Genomic DNA, 22,493 nt, shown 5'->3' on the forward strand with positions numbered 1-22,493 from the left:
CGCTAACTCATTCTGAACAGCAAGCCTCCAAACTGTGTGATACCACACAATAATAACACACAACAGATCTGAATCACACCCACGTGGAGAGTGATTTAATGCTGCTACTGACACAGATCAAGCACAACATTAAGAGGATGTTATCAAGGAATTTTGGCTAATGCAATGCCATTTTGTCATAAAATATATTGTAAATGTATATATATAAATGTCTTACAACATTTTAAAGTTCTGAAGGAATACTGTTTGTATGTATATATATATATATATATATATATATATATATATATATATATATATATATATATATATATATATATATATATATATATATAAAGCTGTATGTCAGAACGCCTTACTTGCTTAAAGAAAGTCACACACACACAAATGTGTACACACTTGAACATGATTCTTTAAGACGGGAGAAAACATTTTAATCTCAAATTAATGTCTTAGGTTGAACATTCATGACAACAGATTTAAATACGAAAGAATGGAAATTAAATCCAAAGAAACAATCCTTGACATACAAATAACATCAAACCAAATGAAACACATCAAAAAAAAAAAAATTCTACTAAACACAACAAATAAATAAGTCCAGAATACCAGAGGACCCTACTTAACAGGGAAAAAAGGTATGACCATGGAAGCTGCTTGTGTTGGTTACACAATGTTCTAGGTGACCTACAAACTCAAACTGATTCCCCTGGACTGTTTACTCCACGCACTGGGTTGGAATTTGTCTGGCCCGACAGTGGTTCACGGAGCATGCTCACATTACACTCTCTGGACTTCACTTTGGGGCCAAATGAAATACATGGGGAGATTAATGATTGGACAGCCCATACATCATACATGTCATGAGCATCGGAGACTTTTGACTGATCCTGCTTGTTGCTTTAAATTGCAATGCGCTCACGTGTAATGTCTTCTGATTTATTGCATGGTCAGACCGACACTGATTTGAGGCTATAAGCATCAATATAATCCATGAATCCATAACATTAGGCTTAAACTGACCAAGTTGGATCTATGTCTTCATCCAGTGTAATATTAGTGGGTTAAGCCTTTTTGCACAGCCACCAAGGATGCAATAGTGTTTCTCATCATCATCATGTATCTCTTTTACAGATGGATCCCACACAAGGATATTGACCAAACGATGCCTGGTATTTTTACATGTTAATGTTTTGCTCTAGGTAGTTCTGTCTCTGTTAAATCCAGAAGCATTGCAGTAAAATACTGTTAACCCTTAAAGGTGTAGGTTTTTGAACATTCTAAGTTCCGCAACAATTGAAGGTTCTAAAAATTCTATGTTGAATTCAATGAACCCAGATATTCTTTAGAATGTTCATTTCTCAACATTCCCAACTCCTTTAAGGGTTAAACTTCTGTGCCGTAACAAAAAAGATGTCAGTTATCAAATTGTCCTGAGTGCCGTTTGTTCTGAGTGAGTGTTTACGTGGATGCAATTTCACCTCTTTTTCACCCTTTTGTGATTGTTGTCTTTTAAAACATGCTACGATCTATTAAAATAAAAGTATATAAAATAGTACCATTTGATTTGAAATGTTCTTTTTTGCCAATCAAGTGTTAAATCAGCAGGATCTGATTTAACATTGCTCAAGAAGAGTAAATAATCAAACTAAAAGCAGACAACAGAGAGAGTGGCTGTCTTGATCTTTGTTACCCTGTTTAAACCAACAAAATTTCAGTCCCATTCCATAAGAGCTTCATCAGGCAACACGTGCAGATATGTAATCAAAGACAAAAATACACCATGAAAACTAGATCCAAAAGGTTAGACCATGTTTCAAAATAAAGATATTTGTAAGAATAAACATTTCATCCTATTCTATTTGTCATTCCCTTTATTGACAAAGATAGGCATATTTCAACAGCATTTTATAAATATTTCATTCAATCAAAAGGGGATGTCTTGGATGTCTTCATCTTCGATTCCAGTTGCAACAAAATCAAGCATTTCTGTATTTTTGTACGGGTTGTGCATTTACTAAAAATTCTCTCCAGTCCAATCAACAATGTTATCTTCAGCGAGGGGAAATCCACATCCATACCCTTATATATGTATATATTTATATATATTTAACTTTCTTTAAAATTAACATTTCATCCACTAACTCTCCAGAGTGATGCCCCTTGTGCACTGTCTCCAGAGAGTACCAAATGCAAAAGCAGTGTTGTGTTGCCTCATCATGAGTGTTCCTTTGCAATGGCACAGCCAGATTCCGAAAAATATCCGATCCAAATATTCCAGGAAAGAATGCAGTCAACACATGGAGAATGTAAAAATAAAAAGCTGTTGGCATGTCAGCAGCATCCATGAAACTCTCCAGAACTGGAGAACAAGTTTACGGCAATCAGCCAGAAGTGAAATAATTCCCATTCCATTGCCACTTTGAAAGGAACACCAGCGTTATGTCCCAGGGAGAGGAAGGCCAAAATGGAGACCCCGCTCCAGACGACCCACTATCAAGCCAAGGCCATCGGGCACCAGGTCTCTCCTCGGACGGAGGCAGTCCCGTCGGCTGAGGATGTGAGTCCCACACTGGTATACAGCCCCTCCTGTCCAGGGTACTTCACTACGGAGTCGGTCGAGCTGACCACCTCTGCTTGAGCAGCCATGGCAGAGGGGTTCACCTGTAACCAACAAGAGTAGGCAGGGTCATAGTTAGCAGGGTCATAGTTCTTTGTTTTTTAAAAAGTGTGCATAATGTTGTTGAATTTGTTGAATTCACCTTGCCCTTGGAAAAAAATAAACAAAAACATCTCTTCTATCTGCATTAGACTCCATATTGAAATTGTCATTGACTTTCTTAAGCTGTACAGAAGCCTAGATAAGAGCACTTTCAATGCACTGTCAGTATAAAGTTATGTTTGAATGCAAGATAATATACTGACATTGATAAGAAATGTAAAAAGTCAGTAAGCCTAATACAAATTATAGACATGTGATTTGTACTGTGACATACTTACTGGAGATTATAGCCTACTATTCATAAAAGAGACAACAAGGTTTGGCATATGAAGCTTATTTGTTTATCAAAAATGTTTGATATAGCCTACTTCAGTTGTCATATATTTGAAATGTTTTCTTAGCAGCTAATATTTGACACTGGAGTTACAATACATTTGTATATTCAAAGAGTAACATGTGTTTAGAAATAGAGATAAAATGCTGCTATAAAGGTCGTCATCATTGATTAAGGGGTCATAAAAAAACAAACATAACTTTAAAGGATGTTTCAGACAGGCCTAGATATAACAACTGATCTTTGCAAATCAGCAGAAAAAAAATGCATTATAGAAGTGAACATGGATAGAAAGGAGAATGGAGAGAAATTAAAATAATTTACTTCCCCTTTACGCCATCTTAAATTGTAACAAAATTAGTCATGTAGGCCTACACTTACCGAAGACACCTGCGTTGTCGGTGAGCTGTTCTTCGTGCACTCTTCAGAGTTGGAAGACGAGGACGAGGTCGGAGTCATGGGAACAGAGCTGCTTCCTGTCGGAAATAGATAAATTGTATAAAATTAGATCATTTAGGCTATTCATGCATGCTTCAAATTTCGACAGATTAACATATTGCATGCTCCAATATAAATAGACAATCACTTTACCGGAGGATCCTTTGGATTTGTTCAACGTTTTCGGTTTTCGTTTTCGCGTCTGAATACCCTCTTTCTTCATAGCTAGTGGCCGTGGTACCTTTAAACACATTTAATCACAACACATCTTTAATCTCACAATATAATAATAATAATAATAATAATAATAATAATAATAATAATAATAATGGATGATTTTACTGATTTACTGATATATATCAGACCTATATATTCTGTTATTATATTGATCAGCACATAATGGGTAGGTGTAGCCGAGCATTAAGTGAAATCATTACCCCGTGCAATTTCGTGTAAAGTCCGCAAGCGTTGCACACTGGCTCTCCCTCGGCGTTCCTGCGCCACAAAGTGGTGGTGCTGGTCTGGCAGTTGGCACAGGAGAGGCCGATCCGCCTGGATGACGACTGTGTATAAAATTGCAAAAAAATACTCAAAATACCCCTAGTCCATGTTTGAATGTACATATCTATGACACTGTGTAAGTCAAGAGGTAGCCTACAGGAAAAGATTAAACTAATGATTCGGGTGTTGTGTTATAGGCTACTGATGACGTACGGCAGTAAATAAGGAATGACAATGACAGGTAGAAGCCAATGTTTAAATCATGTAGGCCCGTGTGTAAATACATATTCATATGGGGCTTTTTTATGCATGTAGACAACGCATTTCAGGACATTGTGTCATTTTTGCACATGAGCCTCACATTGCTCATTTTAACATGCAATTGCTCCCTTGAGATTCTCGTTGACATTACACTGACCGCTGTGGCAAACTCCAGTTTACTTTTAACATTGTAAAATAGCAAAATACGTTGTCTACGTGCCGTAGACTGCCCATTCTAACCCATCCTGAGCCAATAAAAATAACCTTTATTGTGGGAGTAGGCCCAGGAAGATCCAAGGAGATAACCTTTACCTATTGTTTTAAATAAATAGACAGGAAATTGAGTGGCTAAGTAGTTCGCAAAACGGGTGCTTACCATGCGCTTCTGGGGTTTAATTAATGGCCGGCTGAGTCCATTCATTTTGCTGTAGAGACCACATGCGTTGCAGAGAAAATGACCCGTGCCGTCACGCCTCCAAAGCGGTGTGGATATGGAGCCGCAGTTGACACACTCCCGGCTCTCCACCATGTCATCCAGTATATCTGCAAAGCGACCATAGTTGAAATTTATTTAATAAACTACCAAGCCAAAATCCATCACACATTATCGGTCTTAAATTATTTATGAGCTGTCCTTATTCGAAACACTGCCATGTTTCAGGCCATTGATAAACAGTTATCCATGGACAAATTTAAACATTTAATTCTACACTTTTAAAAGGAATGTGTTTAAAACAACACAACATGTGTGTCCAGACAGGGGCAACACAGTTTGTGTTGTTTCCTTTTTTATTTGTTACACAATATGTGTTGAAAACCACACAACTTGCGTTTTTAATACATCTCTGTGTCCAGATAGGGACAACACATTTGTTTTAAGAGTGTAATGCCAAACGCATCAGCTACAAAATGGTAGGCCTCATATCTTACACTGAGGCTAACACTTATTAAAGTTGGAATAATTACCTATCTGTTATATTATTATACACGCTACTTAATAAAATAATTAATTTAGTTCATTCTCATTTCGAATCTCTATAGGGAGTCTGGTGCGTTAGGTATATATATATATATTTTTTTTTTTGTGCCAAACTATGGGAATGGTGTGCGTAAAATGCAATCGAATGGAAACCTACCTATGTCTGGGCTAATGACTGCTATTAGTTTTAAGAGAACATTGCCTGTCAGTAAATCTGTCAAATTAAGCGAAAATGTCAAGACGTACCTCCATTAGGTCCTCTGATAGATAAGGATGCGCCTCTTGTTTGTAAGGAATGTAGCATGGAGTTTTCAAATGGTCCTCCAGGCCATGGAGTGGACAACTGGGATAGCTGCGGTGCCACATAGGATGGGTAGGGGCTGGTATAGGAACCACTGATCGGTCGGGTAAGGTTATACTGATCTCTGCTGTTGACATTCAGAGGACTTGTATAGCTGCTGTCCCTGGATGTCCCATTGTTCATTGGCGGGCTTGGAGAGTAATGGAAACGATTGGAGGTATGAGGGCTCCCTGTGCTGTACGACGGGCTCTCGGGGGTTGGCTGCGACCATACCGAATGGCTGTTCACCGAATGACTTGGCTGAGACGATCCGTTTTGTAAGTAAGGAAGACTCGGAATCATAGGTCCGACCCGGGAGGTCGGCACATAAACGGGTGAATTCGGGTTGGAGTGCATGTAGCTGGCAGTAGGCGAATCATAACCTGCCTGAGTTTGAGCCGCGGCGATTGCCAGTGTTTGATACATGTCGCTAGGGTCCACGATTAGTCCACTCTTGTGCGCCCCGCCGGAGATGATGAGCTTGTTGCCCTGGTCCAAATCCGTGAACAGCGTGATATCCTCTGAGTTTGGTAGGGCGGTGTTGTGATGTCCAAAGTGAACGTAGGAGTGTAGAGACCTGCCCTCTGTGCGTCGGGTTCCCACAGAGTCAAGATGCGTGTGCAGTGGCGCCGGTGACCTCAACTCATCTGAGGTGTGGCGGTCCCTCCTGTCACCCTGTAGGTAGCTCTGTTCAGCCGGCGACCCTGGGCTGCTGGTGACCTCACGCTTGACCATTGACCAGCTGTTTTGACCCAGGTCCATCCAGGATCCTTTGACTGTTTCACAAACTGAAGAACGAAGAAGGTGCTGTAGCCTGCGTCAAAGAGAAAGTACAATTAACAAACTTAGCAAAGAACAGTAGCCTATTTCCCCATGAGCTTTATCGACAACACAGACACAATTAAGGTTTGATTATCAGAATAGACTGCAATGCTACCATGCTTATTTAGATAACCACATAATGATGGGTAAGCAGTGATCTCAGTTTAATCTCATACAGTCTACATAGCACATGCGATTTAGTTTCATTTTAACAAAGAAATGGCAGGCGCATTCGTGTTTTGCTTAGTTAGTCTGGGCTACTAATGATTGCAGTACCATCACGGTTAGATTGTATGTCAACTCTAACCATTTGTTTTCAAAAAATATTTCATCCTGAGTAGCTCAAATTAAAAGAAACATCTGCGGGTTCAGACATGGCATAACCGCGAAAGTCGAATTTTAGGCTACTTGTAACAACCCAGTCTGGTAAAACTTTATAATTACAAAAAGCAGCATAGTAAAAGATAGGGAAAAAACGCAATATGTCTTTGGAACAAGTAGATAACCGCTTGATAAGACTCGCTAGAGATAAGAACTTCAGGCAACGTAACGGTGACAGAACAATACCCAAAATGATTTAGATTATCCGCAGCTGGTACTTCACGCCACTGTGAAAGACATATTTTACGCCGCCGGTGCACAAACAGTATAATGAAGAAAAAGGGTGAAAACACCTTAAAGATGAATGTGTACTGACCTATAAATGGTTTCCCATCGGTGGTTCGCAGCTGTATCCAACAGTTATGTCGTAGCAGGTCTTTGGAAAGTTGGGAATGGAAGGCTGAAGTCACTCATGACGATTTAAGAGGAGGCGCTTCGTCTTGATTGGAGCAAACACATCAGCTCAATGGGGGTGCTAGCCTGTACCATCAATCAAGAAAAACATACTTTGATCACCACAACATGACACAAATTTAAGAGTATCGCCTAGAATAGTTGTGTGGTTCACTGTTTTAAGTGGACAACATCACAAGTTCTCTCGTGATCTTTCATGCTTCCAGAAGAGGGGATTGTCTAGGCTACAGTCTACACTAAATGACATCATACTTCCAGAATAGCAGTAATGGATTCGAAGTAGCCTCCTATCAATCAACAAATGTAGCCTAATTTCTCTTTTTGTTTTAAAAATAAAGTATTTTGTGAGACTGTTTTTAGAAAGAGTGAATTTGTGGGATTACATTTGTAAATTATGATTATTACTACTACCACAATGCGCAATGGCAGTAAATTGCAACGTCTATTTTCGATTCTTCAGTGTGGTGAGTATCCTAGTTTAAAAACGTATATTTCTTATATGTTTTCATAGGTAAAATCTGTCAGTTCCTTGGAAGCTTAACAGTGTTCTGCGTGGAGATTGACAATGTCATGCAAATGAATACCAATGGTCATTAGTTTATTTAGGACGATTTCATTTAGAACTGAAGGGGTCCTGCGCATGGAAACACAAACACGCAGCGGGGTAAGATCGAAAGATCTGCTTTGAACACGCGATAATTGATTCAAGTCGAATACACTGTAGTGCGCTGATCAAAAGTAAAACAGAGGTGACAATTGAATTAACCCAAGAGGTGCTGATGTTGTACAATTGGGTTCAGTGGGTATAGTGCATTAAAACTTAAAGACCTTGTGGGCTTGGCTTGGATAGACATCCTCTAGCCGAAATATGTTAGGCTATTGTTTTATAGCAATAAACTAGTCAAGAGAGATTTTGTAAGGCTTATAAAGTTAACCTTAAAAATGTAGGGTGAAACATAGGTCATAGACATGATGACGCACAATGACAGGGATGGCTATCTGTTTGTCGACTCTTCATGCAAATTAAGGTTAAATAGTGTCCATTCTTTCAACTTTCTGTTTTAAGGTCCTTTCTCAAAGGGATTTGGTAACAAGAAGTAGGCTACTTTAGCCTACACTCAAACACTATTCTCCTTCAATATTTAGATAGCCTAACTTTCACTCTTGGCCTAAATTAACAACAAAAATTGAAGTCTGTTGGGGAGAACTTATTAGAGTAGCCTATAGCCTACATCAGTGGTGCACATCCCCGTTAATGAAAAAAGCCGATCAAATCAATCAGGACCTAAAATGCTTTTCTGTTGACGATTAAGCTACTCTGACCTGAGAGACACCGAAGATTGAATTATCCGGATGAGTCGTCCTCTGTCTATTTTGCAGTCATTGTGACAGATGAAGTGTTCTCTTGTTGCTGTCATGCTGTGAAGTTCTATGACACTAACTATCGATGAATCACTCCGGGGAAAGAGACAAGACGTCTCTCAGTCGTAGCCTATCATCTGCTAATTATCCAGAGATGCTCAGCACTAATAAAACCAAAAGGGTATAAATACACATGTCAAATCGACGCCGTGATTATGTTTTATGGCATTGTTCGAGCAGTTTATTTAAACAATGAAATAACTGTCTGCAAGTTTAAACAGCCTGTCAGAAACTGAAGCTTTGCAGAATATGACCTAAAACGAAGAACGTCTAACAACAACAACAACAACAATAATAATAATAATAATAATAATAATAATAATAATAATAATAACATGCTAATAATAATAAAAATAATGATAATAATAGCCTAATAATAGGCTAACAAAAATAAAAATAACAACCTGTTCAATAATAACAATGTCTTATTTTATTGTGATTGTGTTATTACAATAACATCACAGAATCGTATTGTTTTTGTAGTCGAAAAACGCCATTGTAAGTTTACATGAATTAGGCTAAATGAAAGTTAGTAGACCAAGGCCAATGAAGCCTACTTACAAATAGCCTTCTGAAAATGATGTGTAGTCTAGGCTACTGATTATTTAATCGAATAATAACGTTATAGTATGACAACCATAATATTAACTAGGCATATTGGAATGAACAAGCTGTGGTTGCATGTTTTCAGGAATAGGCCCAAGCCTATAAAATCAGTCCAAAGATATATATTATTATTTTTCAAGCTGTAGCCACGTGCACTGCTCGTTTTGAAAGATAAATACCTGCAGAGTAGCCTATTTGTAAATCGTAGCCTAATTCATTCAGTAGGCCTATGTGTATTTTTGTGTTTTCCCGATAAAAAAGTAATGTCTGGCTGACGTGAGATGTTACCAATGTATTTCTTCTTTTTCTTTACGTCTGGTGATAATAGGCTATTCAAAACCGAAGTGTTTTTGCCTGTAAATATTCAATAAATTGGTATTACACATTTGGTTATAAGAAACCTGACATAATTTATGCGTTACGAAATTAAAATAACGTCTGCTTTAGAATAAATCAATCAATTTCGATAGTTCGTGGCATCTGAAAAGTAAACCATGGCATTGCAATTATACACTTCACAACTAGGATAGCTCTGCACTCTTCTGTATTGGCTACGTCTATGGGGAGGATTAGGCGCGTGTTTGCATACATATAGGCCTACCGCTTTTTTATTGAATATTGTCATTAATAGCTTGCCTGTTAGACTAGGCTACTTTTAAACACTCCCTTTCCACCAATATCTCAAATTAAATGTAGACTGCATGTAGGCTCTGCTTGCCCAGAAGACCCGCCTTTGTTATAATCTGTCTTCTAACTGACCAATGCTATGTTTTAAAACCGACTCGTTTAGGCTTATGTTTTGTAGGAGACGCAGTTGAGCATCAGCCATCCCTGGCGCTGCTTTCTCACACAGGCTATATGCGAGTGACAGTATTGCCCGTGTCTGAGATGGAGAGCCAGAGGACTCCGGTGCTGTTTGAAATGGTAGATGATTAAACTGAGCAAGCAGGTGTAAAAGCAACCTTTGTCATTTGGACAGTGCGAACCGTCCTTGCTTCCCTCCATGGCCCCGCCTGCGATGGAACGCCCTCACCTAAAAGCTCTCTCTCTCTCTCTCTCTCTCTCTGTGTCTGTGCGATCCAAATGGCTTCTCACAGATTATTCCTCGGTCATTTCCAACATCTATTTCTTTGGTGCCTATGACAACTGAGCACACCTGTGCGGCATTTGTCAACTGAAACGCATAGGCCCAATACAAGAACAATACAAATACGACCATTTTATTATAAACCACTAATGATAAATGAAAAACTTATATTCAGGTTGGTGATGAATACAATATTTTCAGGTGTTTTTTTTTAAAGTTATTTTCCATCAAGGAAAAATCATGTAAATATTGTACAATGCTCAATGCTGCAGTCATTTTGAAAAGCACGTTTTTCTAGCCATACAATGCAGAGTGCACATTTAATTTCACATTTGTGTTTAGTTACACTTGTTTTAAATATTCTCTCGGGTCCAAACTCCTGAAACATAAAGATAGCTATGCATTTGACAATTGGGGTACATTGCAATCAATTCAGAAATACAGCATTACTCTAAGACTATGGGAAGATTTATTCCTATATAAGAAAGCCATATAGTCAAAAATAAGTTAATCATAGTCTACCTGTAAAAATACATTGTAGGCATTTTTTTCAGCCCAAGTCACTGAGGAATCACAATTACTACAATAATTCAAAAATAAAAGAAAAAAGTCTAAAAAAAAGGAAACCTTCTGCTAAAGAAAATATCAGTATGTATATGTAGGTCTTTTAATACCCATTTACATTTAGATATGTATTTATTGGAAACACCCTTTTCTTAGGGAATAGATCACAGTGAAACACATATCAACATTGTATTTATTTTTTAAATCAGATCGACATAAAACGATTGCAATTTTCTCTTATAACAGCAATAAAGCCGCAGTGTATTTTATAACTATATATCCTGCAATCTCTTAAGAGACAGCTAAACCAGGATGCATGGTAATGTCTCCTACTCTCTCTCTCTCTCTCTCTCTCTCTTGACAGGGGCGCTGGTTCTCATGGTGCCTGTGTGTCTGAAGTGGCTCACGTGATACGAGTGCTTCTGACCCACTTGCTTTCGTTCCATTCTGTCAGTTTATTGGTAATCAGATGGCATTCAGCCATCGGCACAGAACAGACTGTATGGCGTCATTCACTTTCAATATCATATTTTATAAAGTTGAAGACAAATAAGGCTCTTTCACATACTCCACAGTCTGACAGACAAAGAAAGCACATGCACTTAGCAACCTAAAATGTTTCCATCATAATATCTTTACAGACTGCTGGGCATACAAAGACCTGAAATGATGAAGCTATTGAGAAGATATTGATGCAAATCCCTGTCCAAATGCAAATCCCTATATATGCCTACAACTAGGCCTATACCAACCTTCGACTATCAGATTCTCTGTGTCAAGAAACTACATTTCCCTTTCACCATTGTGTTCAGCACTATCTCCATGATCCAGTTTCCTTCAGAGCAAGGAATACCTTTTCAGCACGAAAGCTACATTTTACATCTCTCATGCAGCATACTTCAAGCTCATTGCGCTGAAATAAATAATAATAATAAAAAAAGACTGTGGGCTCATTTTTCCAAGGTCTTGTTATTGTTTCCACATTACATCCTAGCGGCCTCCATCCTGTTGCACTCTCCACGTGTTTTGTCTAAGGAGAAGGTCAGCTCTGCTGTCCGCTCTGTGACTTTGTCTGAATCAGCTTATTTTGTGTGTGTGTGTGTGTGTGTGTGTGTGTGTGTGTGTGTGTGTGTGTGTGTGTGTGTGGAGACAGGCGAAGACGGCTGTCTCCAGGCTCAGTGACGTTGGTGATAGGAGGGAAGACAAGCCAAGAGCCAGCCCAGGATTCAGGAGGAAGACAGGCCACACAGATAAGGCCAAAGCAGGCTGCAAGGAGAACTTAGAACTTAGAGCTTAGAACTTGAAAGTCCCCGATCACATGGAGAGGAGCTGGGGGAGGAAGCATCTTTTCTTTGGAACTTCTCAGTGGGAAAGCACTTGATCAAGAGTGTGGGTTGCTGCTGTTACTGTTAAGCACACATGGCATGTCATGGTTACACGCCTTTCTTTCTCCTTCCACTTACTGACAGTCCCGACCGAGAGAGTGCTGCCGTGGCTCTGCGGCGCTCAGTGGGGGCCCTTTGTGGCAGGGAAACAAATGAAAGTGGTGACACTTCTCTGAGCGTCCGTGAAAAGAAGTCTGCGGCCTCGTACAAACACGGCAGCCATGATGTGGCACCGCTTCCCCTTGTCCTTCTGTGACCGCTCCAGGCAGCCAGCTCCTCCTTGTCCCTGTGACCCCTGAGTGTGTGTGTATGTGTGTGTGTGTGTGTGTGTGTGTGTGTGTGTGTGTGTGTGTGTCTACGTGATGGGGTAGGGGGTAGGCACTCGGGTACATACCACTCTCAACAGCAAATACACAATGGAGACATTGAGGTCAGTTTCTATGGCGTGACTGAAGCTTTGTTTGACCAAAAGGAGAAAAAAAGAAAACATATGCATTCGACATACTCCAATTATGTTTTTATCAGAGCTCCATCAAACAGTCAAGCGGTGGTCATTCTTTTGTAGAGTTCCAGCACCAGTGTGCTGTACCAGGCAGTGCTGGGGACGACGGGCTCACTGTTTGCCCGGAACTGTTTACCCATGGCGGGAGTACGGTGTTTGAGCCTAGCCGTGGCCCCGACACAGAGGGAAAAAAGGGGACGTGACCATTAGAAAAACAACGTGTCACTCCCAGCCACTTCTTGGTAACTGATAGGTTTTTAAATTTTTGGTGCCTCAGTCTTGCTCTTTTATATTTCAAATGAATCTTTGCATGGCCCCGTTGCAAACAAATGTCTTTGTTTGCTTTTGTGAAGGCGTCCATGGTCCAGAAGAAGCGGAACTCTCAAAATGGAGGTCTATCACGCTGATCTCAGGCCTGTGAGATTGGAATCCACCGGTTCATTCTCCACCTTCACACCCTTTCCGTGTTAGCAGAGGCTCGCCTGCACTCTATAAAAGCTGCTTTAGTGCCCATGCTTCCCTGTGAGCCATAACGTGGCTGTATGTTGAGCAGCAGAAAGAAGTGGGGCAAGAAACACAGTACATTGTGTAGGCAGCAGCAACTCCATGAACCCTCACCAAAGCTTTTGAGTCACATACAGGTTATGGAAGGTTATGAAATATCTGCAGTTCATATTTGCAATTGACAAATGCTTTTTATTCTGTGAGTGTGTGTGTGTGTGTCATATTTGACCTTTTAGACATTTTGTTTTTCTTTGAATGGAAAATATCAGTCGTTCACAGCCTCTAAATTAGACTCACTTAAATTCGACTCGCTCTCTCTCTCAACGGCACAAGAAGCAGGAGGTCAGTGGGTGCTGATCCGCTGCTGATCCTCCCAGCCGGAGACGTCACTTGTTTTGGTGTGAGGTGAGAAAGCCCAAGCCCCCTTATCCCCCCCCCACCCCACCCCCAGCATGGAGTCCCAGCCCCAGCTTCCCTGTCCTCCACCTTGGCTATTGTGGAAGCTTTTGTTTTGACAGGCCTGGGCACCCAGTGCCAGAGCTGGCTCCGGCCGAGGCTGTGTTTACAGAACTCCAAGACAGAACAACACGGCTGGCCAGCCGACGAGAGCCCCGAGTCTCTGCTACACTGATAACGGCCAGATGAAAAAAGCCCGTTGGTGAGCTGGATGGAGTCAGTAGGCCACTGAGATACGTAACCTATATATGATAGAATTCTGTTGCCGAAAGGGTCAGTGGTCCAGCCTGACCCAAATGAAAATCAGGAAAAGTGACAGTGTGTACATTTGATATGACATGTGAACGTCTTATCAAACTACAAGTTCATAAAGACATTTAATGTTTAAAACAATAATGATAGACACAGGCGGCGAAGATAGTGTGGTGTGGTCATGTGTTCTGTAAACATATGTATCTTTAAAAAATGTCAAAGTAAAACATATAAAGGTGAACAAATAGTCCAGGTTTTGCTGGGACAGGACTTCTTTCAGTCTCAATATATTTGCATGAAAAAAGATATATAATAGATATGATCATGGCAGTGCATGCAATTTAACTGTATGTAAAACTGAGGAGCTGCATGCTTCCAAAAATGTTATAACAAAAGGAGCCTGATAGTGACTCAATGTGATTCATGCTCAGCATGCTTCATAAGGCATTAGCTTGATGAGTGTGTTATTTGTTCTGGTGTTAAGGTTAAAAGGTAATTGATACTAGCCATGTTGTCTCACAGTATTTAAAATGCTTTGATATACAAACATTTGATAACATTTCATATGGTTTTTTGTATTTTACTTGGGAAATGTACTAACATGTAATAATGGCAAATAAGCATATTTGTAGAACTGTTCTATTTGGAACCGTGTGTGAAGGAGACCTGCAGATAGGTCGGGCGTGGGCCTATTCCATTTGAGCATTCTCACTCAGCATATGACACAATCAACAGTGTAGAAGGGCTATTAGTAGACTACACATGCTACAGGTGGGAGTTTGGCATTTCTCAGTTGTCTCCTATATGCTGCATATTTGCATGTACAGACGTACAGGATGTTCTTATCCATCGCTCATGGTGAAGGTTAGTGCCAATACCAAGTATAATGGATTACAACATGTTGATTGTTGCTGGGATGTGGCAAGAACAGTGAAAAGTTGGTGTCTGGTGTGTCGTGTGTTGGCTGCTTAGGACTGCCCTCGTAAGCTATACTATCTGAGCATACGGCAACTATTACAAATTCTTACTGACTGGAAACCCAAAACAAAGAATACCATAACTAACAACCGATTGAACAAAAATATTTGATCATTTTGTCCTATTAAGTGTTTCAGTTTTACTCAAATTTTCAGAGCTGCCATATCAACTAATTTATGTTTAGTTACTATTCTTTTCTGCAGCATACATCTGAACCCTTTTTTAATTCAGTCAGTCTATGTATCCAGTATGTATGCATGTATATCACATGTTACCGAGCCACACATCACATCACAGAGTTTTGCCCTGACGGAAAGCAAAAGAAGTCCTAGAAGTCCCCCTTCACTTCCTGGTTGTTGTGAGATGACATCTTAATGCCCTGGATTTGTATTATTATATTTAGGGGAGCAGGACGAAGGCCACAGTGGAGGTCACAGTGGAGGTCACAGTGGAGGTCACAGGCGTCAGTCACACTGCTGCACCTGAGCCCCAGAGGCCGTTTCCCGACAGAGAACTGGTTCTTGAACTGGTTCTTGAAGTGGTTCTTGAAGTTCAGAATTTTTTTTTAACCTTGGTGCTACATACTGAACCAGAACACATTTCCACTAGTTTTGAACGGAACCAATGATGCATCATCAACTGACGGTGTATGTGTGCTAAGCTAAGCTGCATACTGACCTGTCAGACCATTTCAGGTTTTGAAAAAAAAAAAGATTTTTGGTCCGAATGCTCTGAGCGGTTCAACATTCGCAGCGTAAACCAGAGCAGAGCCGGGTCTCTCGTTGGGAGAGCCCAAAGAGGGGACCGAGAGGGCGCAGTGGGAGAGGCCGGGGTAAACGCCAGGGCAGCGTCCTCGTGGACAGAGGTACCGCACCTCGAGATGTTCCCGCCGGATAAGGAGGCACCTGTGTGTGGGGAAGATATGGCCCAGGTCAGAGAGAGTCTCAAGAACAGGAGGTGTCAATCAGTAACATGGTTATATGCCCTCGTTAATGGTTAACACAGGACCCAGACATGTGCCCCAACAGTCTCTTTTTTACAGGCAAACGCCAAGGAAAAGGTAAATACACCATTCACCCTCTGTACATATAGATGTACTCATACATACAACGGTGTAAAATGTCTGTCTGTTTTACATGCTACATGGAGATAGCATTCAATGAACTTTGAATTTGAATGCTTCATATTTCATACAATTTCATAGGACAGAACACTGAGTAAGGAGTTTGAAGTCACTTACTGCTGTGCTATTCCACTCCTCCACCCCCACGCCTGGAACACACCAGGGTCATAGGCTCCAGGATCGAGGGTTATCTCCACGCCCCCCCCCCCTCTAGTCCCCCAACGCCTCCTGCCCCCAATTCCTCCGTAATGGCCTTGTGTCTCTGGGCAGCAGAGGGAGAGGAGCGCCATCCTTGACAGACATCTTCAGTGACAGACTATCCCCTCTTCTCTCTCTCTCTCTCTCTATTTCATCAATCTCTCTTTCTCCCCCTTTCTCTTCCTCTTTTTCTTACATTCTTTCTCTTTCTCTCCATCCTCTCCTCCCTCTCTTCTGCCAGCACTCTGACCCCCCCCCACCCCACCCCCATTGCCACCCCCACCCCCGCCAGTCTGCCGGCCTGCCTGCCCTGCCCTGCCTGCTTGATAAACGCAGCCGGTGGAGCTCAAACATAGGTCAGGATAACCCCATGGTGACCTAGAGGCTCCATCTCCTGCAGTGAGCCCCTGTGGCCCACCACCACCCCCTACACCACCAACCAACCCCCAGCACTGGTCACCTGCCTCTCCTCTCCTGCCCCCCCCCCACCCCCCTTGCAGCCACACCTCAAGGCCCGCTAGCCTGCAGTGAAAGTGCCCTCGTCAGTCCTCGGCAACGGCATCCCACGCACTGGTGGTTAACGTCAAGATAACGCCCCCTCCAAACCCAAACACGCAAGTTACTCAGTCGCCACCGGAGATTATAATTAGACTGACTGTCTGTGGATTTCAAGGTCCAAAAAGCTTGATATGAACATAATAGTGATATTATGAGGAGGGCTGGACTCAGATTTTGGAACTGGCAGATGGACATGTGTGCACTGTGCAAATAGACCACTGCACATTACAGTCATAATGTCTATGGCAGGCATTGTGGTCACACTGTCCTTGGATCTACATATGCTCAGTATGATGAACAAACTATCTGTTGACACTCTGTTAGGGATGAGGTTGTTGGTGGGGTTAGGTTAAGGTGTTGTTCAGTGATTGTTCAATAACAATTCTACATACTGAACTTGAATATCTATAAAGTCTCTGTAGGCAGACTATCCAAGTAAAGTGCTACTGGCATTGTTACTGTCAAAGTCCAAAACCTCTGTATTTCTCAACTAAGGCCAAAGAGGAACCAAGGGCACTTTGAGGCACTTTGAGAAGTATTTTTGGACAGCTTATAATGACTAGATTCAGAGATGATCTTCTCTCATCTCCAACTGCATGGACCCCAAACCAAGTTGGCCTCTATTTCTCCTCAAATACCCATGTGTGGCATGTATGACTGGTGCAGTCCCAGTCTGTACTGTTATATATAAACACCTCTGTGCTGTACGATAAACCACAGTGTAAGACTCGGGCCTGATGTTGCAGTGTGTGTGCTGCTGGCAAGCCTCAGCGTCTCCTTCTCTCTCTCCCTCCCTCTCTCTGAGGAGTAATGAGGAGGAGCAGAGCTCTTTACAGCCTTGGTCAGAGGGCAGGACTGCGGCACAAGGCCATGGGGCTGAAGGTACACAGTGTTCAGGAGCTGGCATCAGACGAGGAACTCACCAGCGTGAACACCTCAATGTTGCACTTCAAACTGAGGCCAGAATGATACACTATATTGTGGCAAGATTATATAACAGTCTTCATCAGGAAATATTTGATCTTCTATAAATGCTTTCAATGAAATTGTTTACTAGATGATTTTTTATTGGAAAGAGAGAGAGAGAGAGAGAGAGAGAGAGAGAGAGTTCTGTGTTCAATTCTGCAGGACAAGCGTGTCTCCAGCGTGTGTGTGCAAATCTCCAGCGTGTGTGTGCAAATTTTGAAAAACTGTCTGTCTTTCATGTTATAAACAAACAGAGCGGAGACACACAGGCACGTGCTTTGGACTTGAAAGGGAAGAGGACCCCTCTTGGCAGAGAGATCACTGGGGGCAAACAGAGCACAGGCCCTGAGTGTGTGTGTGTGTGTGTGTGTGTGTGTGTCCTGCAGGGCCAACAGACGGTACTTACGGTACCTCCAGTGGTGCTGTCTGTGGCCTCCCTGCTGCCGTTGGCCAGTAGAGCCTGAGCAGCACCCCCCCCTGCTCCTCCTCCCCCTCCTTCTGCTCTCCAGGAGCAGGCACCACGGAGACGCGCTATCAGGCCCAACACCTCATCCATCTACTGGCCTGACACACGGCCTGATACACCACAGGAGGGGTGTGTGTGTGTGTGTGTGTGTGTGTGTGTGTGTGTGTGTGTGTGTGTGTGTGTGTGTGTGTGTGTGTGTGTGTGTGTGTGTGGGTGGGTGTGGTGGGGGCTTTGTAAGACAACAATGACAAATTTGAGTGCATCCAGTGCCTCTCAAAGCTTTGGTGGGCAGTACAGTTTCTTTGTAACTGTTACCATGCATGGCAAAGGTCAGGCATTCCAGCATCCACGCTGGACGTCCCTCAGTTTTCTTTCTGAAGCAAGTGGATGAATCTCATTTGATTCAGGTCTACCTCCACCTGCTCCCTCTCATTGAACAGGCAAACGCGTACACTCGCAAACACAAAAACATGCATGCACACACACACACACACATGCAAAAAATAGGTGCAAACACCCACACACACACACACACACACACACACACACACACACACACACACACACACACAAAAACACATATACACAAGCATGCACACACACACACACAAGAATGCATATGGCCTTGTACTGAGGGGGGAGAGCTGAAGGGCGAGTGGTTGGAGGACGAGAGCGAGAGCAACAGCAGTTAGTGACAACGACTCTCTCACCCCCCCCCCCCCCCCCCCCCCCCCCCCCCCCCGCCTGCCAAACGCCCACGCCCAGCTGCCCGGGAGGAGGAAGAAGGTGAAAAACAGTAACCTTGACATACAGGTGTGAGGGTCCAGGCCCAGGTGTTTCATTCTCACATCTCTACAGGACAGCGTAAGTCATAATGACCTTTACCACGGCCATACGGATGGTGACAAGTAAAGAGTTTACAAAAACAGCGCTTACTAGCTGTGGTTAAATGACAAAAATCACACAGGTTATAGCTATTTCAAGCTAAACATCAACTCAAAATTTGTGAGAATGTTTTACTACAATATGACTTTATAGGAAACAGCTGTTTTACTACAATATGACTTTATATGAAACAGGTGTTTTACTACAGTATGACTTTATACGAAGCAGCTGCAATCAAAGGGCAGGAGAGAAGTGGAGACAAAGAGCTCCACAGTTAGGAACAAAAAAAAAAAAAAAAAAACATTTGCATTTGGCAGGTGGTCCTGCCCAGCTCCCAGTAACCTTGAAGGGAGTGGACCGGAATGCTGCCGCATTATCAAGAGTGAGAGCGAGAGAGCGAGAGAGAGAAGCGTTTATGCTTAGACTCTTCTTTTGTGAGAGAAATGGCGGAGGAGAAAAAAAGAAATCAATATTCCAGAGTCCACTGCTGAAGTCGTTTTTTGCCAGGCCCGTGTGAAACCACAGAGTGACCCCTGCAAAGAAGTTAATGCCTAACTTTCTTATCTCGCTTTTACAGCCAAGGGTTGTACCCCAAATCAATAGATGATGCACGAATATTCCGGTGTGCTGTGTTCTAGACACGGCGCGGTGATGAAGGCCTGAGATCTGCAGAGCCTGCCTGTCAGAAGGGTGTGTGCGGACCCCAGACCCCCGATGCTGGGGGCAGCTGAAATGTGATGAGCACACTGATGTGACCGAGTCTTGCTCCGCAGCTCCAGCAAACAACAGCACAGCTCAAGCCGACCGCCCCGTTAATAGAGCTCGGGCAGTGTTTTATTGCCGTACACTCACAAAATGTCGGAATGGAATTTCCTCATGAGCTTTGCGATGGCAAGAAACAGAGTAGATATCTGAAAAGGAGCCAAGTGCGTCCGCGCCGCCACCTCCTCCATTCCCCTGACTGTTGCAACTCATGGGAGTGAGGACGCCAGCGGCCCCTGGGCACCAGGCCTACAGGTGCTCCAGCACACAGCTGCACCACCACTATTTAGTGTCTACTCAGAGAGATTTGGAAATCACGATTGGGAGATTCTGTTCCCGTTTTTAGAGGACAGACAACGCGGTGCAATGTCTGATAGTCGCCTGAATCTTTTCCTTTCAGAGACTGACGGTGCACATGCTTAAGTGAAAGAACAAGCTCCGTATCTGTCTCTAAAATACATGCTTGGACCATGAGTTTTGTGCAGATCAAGCTCACTCTCTTGCTCACACATTCCTGCGTCACCCACTCTGGGGAAGCACAGTTCCTCATCCTCTCTATCTGTCTCAGCCCTGGGCCAGCTGCCAGGCTCTGTGTGTGTGTGTGTGTGTGTGTGTGTGTATACACCCAGGTTCATCTCCTCAAGTCCAATGCCAGTAGGCATTCTCACCTGCTCCCAGGATGCAGGCCGAGGGCGGCAAGCCGCTGGCTCCCTCGGGATTGGGGTCAGTCCATGTGGTCAGGAGGATGAGAGTCAACATTTGAGAGTTGCACAGACTTATGGGTGACGAACCCACTTTTGGCATTAGAAAAATGGGGATCAGGTAATGTAGGTGGTGCAAAGCTTAATTGATTAAATGATGAAAGAAACTTTGCACAAAACAATAAGCAGCTTCACATGCAACAATATTCATTGGTATTTACTGGGTGAACTATCTATCATTGTGACAAAGCAAACTAATTCGGCTACGAATTTAAATGGAGGCGACAACTTTTTAATATTTATTTTACTTTATTACATTTTTATCTTATCTTATCTTATCTTATCTTATATATCAATATAATTACCATATCTACAAAAAACATATTTGACATTTTTGTAACTGAATGTGACTTACAGTAAATAAACAGCACTGTGGTAACAATTAGAGGAGGTCACATGTGCATAACAGCCATATATCATTAAAGTTGAGGGCTAATAAGTGTCCCCTAATCAGCGATGAACCAAAGGCCGGGTGAGGAATTCGCTGAATTCAGTACGAACCCCTTCATCCACTTTATGACACCTCCACCATCCTGTACCTGCCTCATGGCATGTAGGCAGAAGGAGAGGTGAGAACCCAGCAGAGTAGGGGCCCTGAGGCAAAGAGCTGCTGACTAGTGTTTCTGCACCACGCTCCTCTTCAGCAGATCTCCCTATCAAAAAACTCCTCCACTGGTTTACTGCCCAAGCAAAGGTTGTGTTAGCTTGGGGTTTATAGAATTATTAAGAAAGCAATTATGATAACCCGCTGGTTTAAAGATAATAGAATGATAAGGGCTTTTTTTCTCCCCTGGCGTGCTCCACTCTGCCTGCTGTGAGGTCAATACTTGATGAGGGATCTCTTACCTCCCCCAACACCTCCCCCCAACCCTTCCTCACGTGAGCTGTTTGGTCTTGAGGAGGCCGATCTCAGCATTGGCACCAGAGCCTCACCGAGCGTTCTGTCACTGTGACCCCAATCAGCAAGTGGCATTTTTTTTTTTTATCAAGCCTCATAAACCTTGAATGACTAAATATTGATAAAGGCTGTTTAAAGTGTCATTGGAACGATAACATTTGCACTGTAAATGTGGCCTGCAGGCTCGAGCCACCAGCGCTCCACTGCAATCATTCTCCATTGATAAGGCCAGTGATGGAGTGGCTGAGACGGGGATCTTCAGCTCGTCCACTTGCACAGGCTATTAACCTCCTGACAGGCCCAGCAGGAGCCCCGTAAACATGTCTGGACGGTCATTTATAGCTGGACTACATTTAGGGCCCAGTACTGAAGGTATAGAGCCCCCTCATTGTAACCCTTGGAAACTATAGGAAACTACTGTAACTTGTTCCTGTTTGTTTGAATTAAATTCGATAAATTTGTTGGTCTAAACCTCACTTCATTTGGATATCTTACTATGGGTTAGAATTAGCATCCCTTTCACTCAAATTACAGTGTATACCATGTTTGTTATATGTTTGTTTGATGATGTAAATTCTAATCTTTGGAAAAATGTCTGTAGATTGAGGACATCAAACAGGTGAACATGTTTCATAATGGCAAAATAACACTTGCTCTTAGGATCATACTTTAAAGGCGAGGTTGCTGTCTTTGTTTAGTTTTATTTTGTATTTGTTTGTCATGGAATATTTTATATATTTACAATTATGCTGTGATTTTGTAGGGGTGACAAATAAACAATGTTCCCCAATATTACTGTTTTTTTTTTTTTTACAAAAACCACTGACCATCTTTTAGAAGGTCGGTCCAAGAAGGTTTATGTAATTCAACCACTAGGTGGCACAATAACTGCCAGCAAATTGACCATAAACCAAATGAAATATAAAAC

General features: G+C 42.3%; 1 protein-coding gene across 3 annotated transcripts; it reads right to left on the reverse strand.

The window, feature by feature from the left end:
- Nucleotides 1–394: 394 nt before the first annotated feature.
- gata6 (GATA binding protein 6) lies at nucleotides 395–7,245 on the reverse strand. 3 transcript variants are annotated; one of them, XR_006034407.1, is made up of 8 exons: nucleotides 7,095–7,245; nucleotides 5,482–6,389; nucleotides 4,633–4,799; nucleotides 3,932–4,057; nucleotides 3,648–3,735; nucleotides 3,438–3,532; nucleotides 1,393–2,664; nucleotides 395–1,254 (listed from the first exon to the last, which is right to left on the reverse strand). XR_006034407.1 is itself a non-coding variant. In XM_042105692.1 (7 exons), exons 2-7 carry the CDS (start codon nucleotides 6,335–6,337, stop codon nucleotides 2,497–2,499), a joined length of 1,500 nt encoding a protein of 499 aa, XP_041961626.1. In that variant the 5' UTR covers nucleotides 6,338–6,389; nucleotides 7,095–7,245; the 3' UTR covers nucleotides 395–2,496. The 3 variants fall into 3 exon arrangements, 2 of the variants coding, with proteins under 2 accessions (XP_041961626.1, XP_041961638.1); XM_042105692.1 differs by having other exon boundaries at nucleotides 395–2,664; XM_042105704.1 differs by lacking the exon at nucleotides 7,095–7,245 and adding an exon at nucleotides 6,965–7,052 and having other exon boundaries at nucleotides 395–2,664.
- Nucleotides 7,246–22,493: the final 15,248 nt, after the last annotated feature.

Source organism: Alosa sapidissima, chromosome 1 (assembly GCF_018492685.1).
Source record: "Alosa sapidissima isolate fAloSap1 chromosome 1, fAloSap1.pri, whole genome shotgun sequence".
Classification (NCBI taxonomy): Eukaryota; Metazoa; Chordata; class Actinopteri; order Clupeiformes; family Clupeidae; genus Alosa; species Alosa sapidissima.